The following is a 9,393-nucleotide window of genomic DNA, read 5'->3' as shown; positions in this document are numbered from 1 at the left end:
GGAGCCCCGTGGGATGGCGGGCGGCTGCATCTGCATTTGGTTAGCACCGCCTGCGTGCCCTGCACTATGTTTAATGTTGCACATCAGCTCCAGCTGGACAAACCTGACACCTGGGTCCACCTTGACCCCAGCCTTACCCCCGCAATCCCATCCCATGAGACCCTCTCCCCGACCTCCTTAGAAAACATCTCGCTCCTTCCTTCCACATCCTCCTCAAAATGCACCGTCTTCAAAAAGAAATCCCAGGCAGAAGGCATTCCTTGGGCCGACCCTGAACTTAACCCAAGAGTGTGTTCAATGGAGTACCCCAGCCCATCCTGCTGCCGCCCACAGGGCGATGGCTTATGTGGGTCAGGGCAGTGTGAGGTGACGCACTTGTCCTGGCCTGAGTTAGGCAGCACAGGAGTCGGCCATTGCTATGGGTCACTGATCACTGAATTGTTCCAGGGGCCCACAGCTACTCTTGGGCGGTTTAGGTCAAAATCTGGCACCACCACTGTCACATCCCATGGTCCCCTTAGGTATATAGAACCACCCCAGTCAAGAGTAGAATCTTTCCACTTCTGTTCTCTGCCCTTACTGTGCCTGTGGTCCAACCTCTGGGTCCCTTGGCCCAGAGACCAGTGGCTGTGGGGCACCTGTCGAGTTGCCAATGCTTGTGGCCAGCCACGTGACATCAGTGCATCCAGCCTGGGGTAACTTCCAACAGGTGGTTCTGAGCCCTTAGGTGGGATTGCAGCCCAAACCCAGCTTGTCAGGTCAAGACTTGTAGCCCTCCATTCCTTCGTTACAATCCCCACCGTGCCATGCCCATGGCTTGATCTCACGTGACCCCCAGGTTCTGCATATGGGTCCCAGACCTCCCTGGCTGCATCTGAGGCAGTAGCCCTGCAGCAGGACTGGATTCAGAGGCCTCTGCCTTGGTTTGGAGGGTGGCTGCTTCTCCTGCACTCCCAAGCCTATCCCTGCACATCGGTTCTGCTTTTTGCCAAGACTGTCCCCCCTAACTGGGAACACTCAGATGGAAGCCTGAGGGCCCTTCCTGGTCCATCTGCCCGTGATACATGCCTTGGGAAAGCAGTTATCTCAGCACAGTTCTCACAGATCCCTGCCCCCACCCATGGCCTCTAATTTAGAGTAGGAAGTGTGTGACCAGACACTACCCAGGTCACCTCCAGCAGCCAGGAGTTGATGACAAAGGAGGACGTGCCTCCATGTGACAGTTGACCCAGTAAACACAGAAGATAGTGGGGCTGACTGACCCAGGGCCAGGTGACCAGATTTCTCTCCGGTTCTAAAACCAGAGCTCCAGGCATGTCCTGGCTGCAGGATAACATTCTTTCGGTTTCTGAGGCTTTAATAGGAAAAAAAATTCTCCATTCTTACTCCACTTTCAGCGGAGACCCCAGAACTTGACCTTGCCTTGAAAGGCAGCTGCTGACTTGGGCATGGAAATTTCTAATGGCCAACTTGCTCTGTGCTTGTGGGGAGCCATCAGGGTGGTGAGATGTGCCCTTGTCCCAGTTGGTCTCTGCCTGCCTGTTCTCCCCTCTAGCTCACACTGCTCCACAGCTGCCTCTGCCCACAGGTGCTGCCGTTGCTGGGAGCTTCTGCCCATGAGTGAGGTGGTGGAGTGGTGTCACTTTGCTGCCGCCATTGTGACCAATGATGCTTCTTGTTGGGAGTGGGGAGCAGGCTAGGACATGCTTGGGACTCTGGCTTAACCCTGTGTGGGAGGCAGGAGGCCAAGGTTCTGTAACCTTCTCAGGGCACTCAGCCCAGGAGAAAATAGAGATGTGTATGGGGAGAAACACCTGGAGTAGCTGCTGACTTTTCCAGATTCGCATAAAGACCTTTCCTTCGGGACCTGTTCTCCACATGGGCCTGCAGTCCTGGGTTCCAATGTTCTGCCTTGGGAGCTCAGAGGTAGTTCCAGACAAGTAATTCCTGTTTTGTGGCTCTTCTGCCCAGCTGTGCTCTCCCAGAAAGGAGGAAGTAGAGAGGGAATAATAATTTGTTAGTAGCTAAAAGGTGTTTTGAATTAAAAATGAAAAAAAGAAAACAAACTACAAAAAGAACACCGCCAAACAAAAGCTCACCCTGTCCCCTTGGGTCCACATAAGGGTTATTCAATTTGCGAAAGTAAGATGCCAGGTGAGAGTTAGTAGCCAGTACTCCGCAGGTGGCAGGGAGCTGTCAGATGTGGAACTAGTTTACTATGGTGAACTTGATGAGAGCAGCCTAGCACACGCCTCTGCAATGCATGAGGCACTTGATCTGCGTTTGCTGATTGACAGTGCCAGCCTTTAGTAACACTCTCTAACAGAATTACTGTGATGATGGACGTGTTCTGTATCTGTGCTGTCCCATGGTAGCCACTAGCTGCATGTAGCTGAGTGTTTCAAATATGCCTAATATGACTGAGGAACTGAATTTTAAAATTTATTTAATTTTAATAAAAATAGCCACATGAGGCTGGTGGCTGCTGTGTTGAACGGCACAGCCTTTGAGAATGCTCATTTTGTGAGTGTGATCTCTGTCATTACCCGTCCACCAGGGTCTCCTGCTGCTGCTGGAAGGGAGAGTTGTACCAAGTGGAGGGCAGGACAAGGCTGAGCCAGGGCTGGGCTGGGACAGTGGCAGGACAGTGAACAGCCCTCAGGAACCACTTGTGTTTGGCTAGCAGATCCAGGTACCTGACCCAGCCCACACCTCTGCAAAGGCAGCGTGTCTCTAGACTTCTTCTTTACCTTGTACCTCTTGGCCTCTGAAACTCTGATCTGCTTGTTCTTAAGACTGGAGGTGATAGGGAGTGATGTCTTTCTTCCCAGACCATATATTCAAACCAAGACACATGACTCTAACCCTACTTGTACTGCTGGGCCATGACAGTAACAGTTCCACAATTTCAACTTGATATTCGCAAAAAACAAAAATCTTTTCTCTCCTGGTATTTGTAAAAGATCAGAGGCAGGGAATCAGAATTCAATAAAGGAGTGTCCCCTCAGTCTAACCCCACAGCAAAGGCTCATGGTGAGGCAAGCAAAGCATGTGCCACTCTTGAGTCAGCCCAGCTCCCTGTACTGCATGCCCTACAAAGTTGCAAAACTGCTTTGGGTAAAGTTTGTATTTCATTTAAGCTGTGGAACAACGGTTGGCACTTTCCCATAAGGTCAGATAGTAAATCTTTTAGACTTTGTGGGCCATGTGGTCTGTATCACTACTCGACTTTGCCATTTTGGTGCTAAAGCACTGAGACAAAGCTGTAGCTATGTTCCAATAAAACTTTATTTATAAAAAAGCCAGTGAACTGGATTTGGCCCATGGGCCATAGTTTGCAAGGGATTTCAAGATGGTTGGAACTGTGTACTTTTTTCACCCAATGCCTCCGAGACTCAATTTCCTTGGAATTGAGATGTTTGTTATGAAGATGACATGAATTAATATATGCAGTGTACTTAGAAAAGTATCGGCACAATAGAGATGTTAGTAGTATTCATTTTTTCTCATCTTCATTCTGAAACACAGTTGAAAATGTTTTTTTTTTTTTTTTTTTTTGTCTTTTTTTTCCGTGTCCGGCAACGGATCGCAACCCTCAGTGTCGCCCCCGTACCAGACTGGGACCGGCAACGGGATCGCAGCCCTCGGTGTTGCTCCCGCGCCTCGCTCAGCCAGTGAGCGGGAACCGGTCTGTATGTGGGATCCGAACCCTCGGCGGGAGCGCCGCCACGCTTCCCAAGCGGCGCACCACAGCAGTGCGCCACCGGGCCGGCCCCTGAAAATGTTTTAAAGGTTTTGTCTAGGTCACATCAGCTCCCATGAGCTCTCAAGATCTGAAGGTTTAAGTTTGTCTAGGGGGAGGGCAAAAATGAGCTCCCTCTGCTTTCCTGGGTGACAGCTGCCACACTCCCATGTCATTCCGGTGACTTGCTTTATCACCAATTAAAGAAGCTTCCTAGGGCTGGCTGGCCAGAGCCTCGCTTAAATCGGCCTCACAGTCCCACAGCTCGGTTTCTCACCGTGCAGTGCTCTTGGTGCCAGTAGCACAGGAGTTCTCAGGTTTGGGATACTTGAGGTGACCTGCATTTGTGATGCCAGAAGACTATCAAAAAGTTAGTAAAACTCTTTTCATCCCAAGGACCTTTCAAAATGGCTCTTTGTCTTTCCCTTCCATGGCCAGGAAGCCCTGGCTTCTTTTGACAGCTGGGGAAAATGAGGTTGCATTTCAGAGCACTAAAATGGCTTATTCAAGGTTGCACAGCTAATGACAGAGCCAGGATTCAAATCAGGATTCCTGTCTCCTAGCCCCTGACTTCTGATTTTTTTTTCTACTTCCAAGTAATAAATTCATACTCACTATAGCAGTTAGCACATTTTCTGAGAATGGGTGCTGTCCTGGGGGAGGGATCAGGCTGCTCAGTGCTCCTGGTTATTCATATCTCTGGGTTAATTTCCTTACTTCCCTTTCTTCTCTGCTCTTTGACTTTTCCAGAGCTCAGTGTCTCCAATGACAGCTCCCTGTCAGATGGGCTACTCCTGGAGGAAGGTAAGAGGGATGGTTTGGGGACTGTCATCAAGCGCGGGTTCCTCCAGTAAGACCTTGGAGCTTTGCTGGAGTTTGCTAGTGAACCTGTCAGATGGGCTACTCCTGGAGGAAGGTAAGAGGGATGGTTTGGGGACTGTCATCAAGCCCGGGTTCCTCCAGTAAGACCTTGGAGCTTTGCCGGAGTTTGCTAGTGAGGTCCTCAAATGGGGAGCGGAGCTTCTGATGAGCTAGCAAAGGCAAGGGTTCCAGCTTAGGCTCTTTGCTTAGACTTGATGTTGATTTCCATGTGCCCCTGCACATGCTCAGTTGAGGGTGGGGATGTGCTGACCATCTCCCATTCTAGAGGCTCAATCATTTTGATGGGGAAGGGAAAGGCAAATTCCAGCAGAGCCCATCCACCTCAGCTGTCCCTCCTTCAGCCTGGGACTTTATTTCAAGATGCACTGGTCAGAGCCAAAGAACAATTTGCCCACAATCATTGTCCTTTTTGAAAAGAAAGTAAGCATTGGGGGAGGAAACACAAGTCTATAGATTAAGAACCCTGTTTACAAACCCTGAAGATGCTGGTATCAAGGTGGACCAAGAAGCTGGTATGGTTCTGTCCAGGGGAGTGCCCAGGCCAGTAAGGAAATAGGGCACATGGGCATGGCAGGAACAAGAAACATAGGTAAACAGAAAGCTAGCTGTGGAGACATGGCACCAGGAGCAAAGGTTAAAAAGTGAAGCATCTTGAGCCAGGGAGAATCAACCTGGGGAAGCTTCTTGAAGGAGGAAGGTGTAAAATAGGGCTGTGAGGGAAGGAGTAAGTCCCAAAGAGAAGAAAATATGGTTGAGCATCTGGGGCTGGAGCCACGGCCTGGAGCAGTTGGACAAGCCAGCCAGGGAGGGAGAGCAAGGCGCACAGGCCTCGGAGGTTCTTGTTGGGCCGGTTTCCCCAGCCTCTGCCCTTACCAGGTTTCTTTTACCCCTGCAGAGGAGTCCCAAGTGCCAAAACCTCCCCCAGAGTCCCCAGCCCCGCCTTCCCGGCCTCTCCCACCCCAGAGCCTTGAGGGGCTGAAGCCAGCAGGACCAGAAGCTGGGGGCCTGGAGAGGGCCCCAATCCAGAACAGCCCCTGGAAGGAGACCAGCCTGGACCACCCCTACGAGAAGCCCAGGAAGTCTTCAGAGCCCAGCAGCGAATCCAGGTTAGGGGAGAGGAAGGGAGGACGAGGTACAGACGGGAACTGTGCTGGGGGTGGCCATGGGCTGGGCAGATGGCAGCAGGGGAAGGGGAAGATCATCCTTTCCTTAGTTGTGTGATGGTGGACGTGTGAACTCTGGTAGCTCCCCAAGGGTGCTGGCAGTTTGCACCTCTAGCTTGGAGCCCCCTTCCAATGTGTCCCCGTTGCTCTGTACTTCTCGAGCCCATAAATGAAGGCATTCCTGCCACTGACCTATCTCCAATCCCTTTGCAGCAGCCCAGCCAGCACACCGCAGGATGGGCCCAGTGCCTCCAGCCTCTGGCTGCTGGAACCCGCCTCCTACCACATGGTTCCCATCCACAGTATTCCTGGCCAGTGGCAGGGCCGTACTAGCGCCCCAGCCACCCCCGAGATGCAGGGGAGGAGGGGCCAGTCACAGTCTCTGAGGTAAGAGATAGCCCACCCACCCCAGGAGTGCAGTGGACCCGCCATCCAGAGCTTGCAGTAGGAGGGTGGTGGCTCTTAGGATACAGATGGGACACCCTGGGTGACACATGGCTAGTGCCTTGGCTTCTCCTTAGGGTCCCATCTTGGGGCATCTCTCAAAAGAGTCTGCACCACCACCAGCAAAGCCAAAGGCAAGTCATCCATGAGAAAAATTGATTTCTTCCCAAAACTCCAGCTTTGTCTTTTTTGCGTAACTTGATTCAAGTTTTCTACTCTTGCCACGTTTCCTTGTGCACTAGATTATTATTAGTTCCTCACAATGTGCAATTCACTTTTTCCGTGAGGCACAGTAGATTCTCATTATTTGTGATAGTTATGTTCTATAAACTTGCTGCAAACACTGAATTAGCAAATACTGAACCTTTGCCCCTAGGGGGAAATACAAGGTTAGGTTCCCGCAAGCCTTTGGTCACATTTTTCATCAACTAATCAATATATAGCCTTGCTTTATGTGAGTTTCTGTTTAAAGACACCTTATTAAATCTATTTTGTTGGTTCATTAACACTGAACTCACATCCAATGGCATTGTAATTCATGCCTGAATGAAGCTTCTCTAGCACACGTATTTTCTCCATAAGGCACATCAGAGCCATCTCATGCTTAGGAACTTTAGTACTATGTTTGGGGCCATTTTAAACAGCAAAATTACCAACCAAAAGCACAAAAATGCACACTAAATAAATAGACCACAAAAAGGACACTTTGTTACAGTATGAAACTTAAAAAGAAGGCACAACAGGCCTTGTTTGACCTCAGCTGGGGATGGCCGCTTAAAGGGACTCAAATTTTTGGCTGTTCTGTGCATGTCTGTGAATGACCACAAAAGCACTATATATACATTGATTTTGTAATTACAAATAAATTTTAGCAATTAGGCAAATTTGCAAATACTGAATCTGCGAATAATGAGAATTGACTGTATGTTACTTTCCAAGTTATCTGCTATTTGCTAATAGTTTAAGTGGCTGAGTTGTCATAGGCAGGCTGGATTCTTTTGTAAGCTTAAATTTGCTTGTCAGGCAGCACTGGACTAGGTGCAGCTTGGAACAAATAAAGTAATGAATTTTATATTTTATGTACCATCAAGGTCATTGCATAAAGCACACGGTTGTGCAAAGTGCGGACGCCCTCGCTGAAGGACAGCCCCGCCGGCCGCGGGCTCAGCAAGGCCGCCGTCTCCGAGGAGCTCAAGTGGTGGCACGAGCGCGCACGCCTCCGCAGCGCGCGTCCCCACTCGCTGGACCGCCAGGGGGCTTTCCGGGTGCGGAGCCTCCCCCCCGGGAGAGAGGGCTTCGGCCGAGCCCTGGGATCCCGGACACAGGTACGGCTGCTCGGGGGGACACCGGGCAGGGCAAGAGGGGAGTCGCGCTGGGAAGGGCTGCAGTTCTAGCAGGTGCAAGACATCAAACCAGCAGCCCCGTGGCTGGGTAATCCCCAGCTAGGAAGAACGGGCTGAGAGTCATTTCCTCTTGGCTTTGGAAGGTGCTCCCAGCTTCCCTGGGCTGCCTGCTACTTGTGTCTGCTGTGCCTCGTTAACGAGCAGCACGTGCCTGCGGAGGCTGGTGGAGATCATCCTCACAGAGAGCTGAGGCTTCCCCCAGTGCCTCCGCAGATGACCCACCAACCAGTGAGCCTCTTCATAATCAAACGGCCAATCCAAATTAAACCCCCAAATTCCCTGACTTGAGGGCCCAGGACATAGGGAGAGTCTGGAAATGTGTTTGAAGCAGCAGAACCTGTGGATGACTGTCCTGTCACTGCCTTCCTGACAGCCCTCCGCAGCACCAAGCTGAGAAGCAGGTGGCATAACAGTCAGCAGTACGGTCTCTCAGAGGAGACCACCGGGTTCCAATCCCAGTCCTGCTTCTCACAAGCTATATGACTGGCCTTAACCCCTTTGGGCCTCTGTTTCCCTCTGTACCTATCTCATACGGCTGCCGAGAGACTAAAATGATTGGAGCGATGTGCAGTAAGTGCTGCATAAGTGATGTGACTTTCATCTGGGGCCCCCAGAGGTCAGGGACCGGGTTGGTGGGTAGTATGTAGGACAGAGCACCTGACACCTGTTACGGGTGGCAGCCTTCATTTCTACGGACCCAGATTCTTCATTCTGGAAGTGGGGATAACACGCATGAATCCGTTCTTTATTCTTTGTCCCTGGTACAGAGGGCTCTGTAGGGGATGTGCTCCAGAAGTTACCAACAGGCTGCTTCTTTGAGACCCCAGCTTCCCAGCGGGCCCAGCTGTGCGTCCCTCCCCCATCCCCCAGTTCTTGGCTGCAGCTGGCATCCTGGCCTGGCAGCACCCTGGCCCAGCAGCACCCTGGCCCCAGTCCCAGGCTGCACCTTCCAGCTGACGTGCTTTTTCCTTCGAGCAAGCTTGGACCTGTCCTTAGACCAGGCCCAGCCCATCCCAACCTGCCAGACAGGGAGGGCGATGAGGAGTGAGCCCAGGAAAGGTGGGGAAGGAGCATGTCAGGGTGCCCGTCACACCCCAAAGGAACCTGGAGAGGAAAATAGGGAGGGTGGTCCCTGGGGAACAAAGAGGCTCCCGGGGAGCCAGGGACAGAGCACCAGGGCTGTGCTACTGCTGCTGGTCAGTGTCCTGGAGGGGTAAGGATGATGAACTGGGCTTGCTGTCCCGACGTTTCTACCTGGTTTGCTCACCACCTCTCCTTTCTTCTGACCCTGGCAGGTGCCCACAGTGTGTGTGCTCCGGAGATCACCTGAGGGAGCCCCTGTGCAAGTCTTTGTACCTGAGAACGGAGAGATCATTAGCCAGGTGTAACCAAGGCCCAGTGTGACTCTGTGTTCCGAATGCCTTGGCCCCCGCTGCTGGAAAAGACTGTTTCATAGTGGGGCTGCGACCCTGACCCTTGAGTGCCCCTTTCAGCTCCCCAACCCCATCGCAGGTCGATGACCTGGAGCTGAGACCTTTTATTATTATTTTTTTTAATACAAGTTTTTTTGGAAGCCCTGACCTGAGGATTTATATTTGTGATTTTTCCTCAAGACCCCTGTAATACGACTGATGATGCTTTGTCCCCAAGTCTGGCCTACTGGACTTAAGGCCTTGCCTGTCCGATTGGTAGCATTTTTCTCCTCCTGCAAGACAAGTGGCCGGGGATGTGCGAAGCGAGGATGGCCACCTCGGGGATT

At 51.6% G+C, this 9,393-nt stretch overlaps 1 protein-coding gene across 1 annotated transcript in view; it reads left to right on the top strand.

Annotated features, from left to right (window-relative positions):
- LOC103602490 (chromosome unknown open reading frame, human C1orf106) overlaps positions 1–9,092 on the top strand; it is an 18,304-nt gene extending 9,212 nt beyond the window's left edge. The window contains exons 6-10 of the mRNA XM_008586894.1: positions 4,493–4,546; positions 5,520–5,730; positions 6,001–6,174; positions 7,337–7,556; positions 8,930–9,092. Coding sequence (XP_008585116.1) covers positions 4,493–4,546; positions 5,520–5,730; positions 6,001–6,174; positions 7,337–7,556; positions 8,930–9,022 — 752 coding nt within the window. The 3' untranslated portion in view covers positions 9,023–9,092. The remainder of the gene's footprint in view (positions 1–4,492; positions 4,547–5,519; positions 5,731–6,000; positions 6,175–7,336; positions 7,557–8,929) is intronic.
- Positions 9,093–9,393: the final 301 nt, after the last annotated feature.

This window comes from Galeopterus variegatus, unplaced genomic scaffold (genome assembly GCF_000696425.1).
Source record: "Galeopterus variegatus unplaced genomic scaffold, G_variegatus-3.0.2 Scaffold4171, whole genome shotgun sequence".
Taxonomy (NCBI): domain Eukaryota; kingdom Metazoa; phylum Chordata; class Mammalia; order Dermoptera; family Cynocephalidae; genus Galeopterus; species Galeopterus variegatus.
Note: the sequence above shows the minus strand (reverse complement) of the source record. Positions and strands in the feature narration are given on the sequence as shown.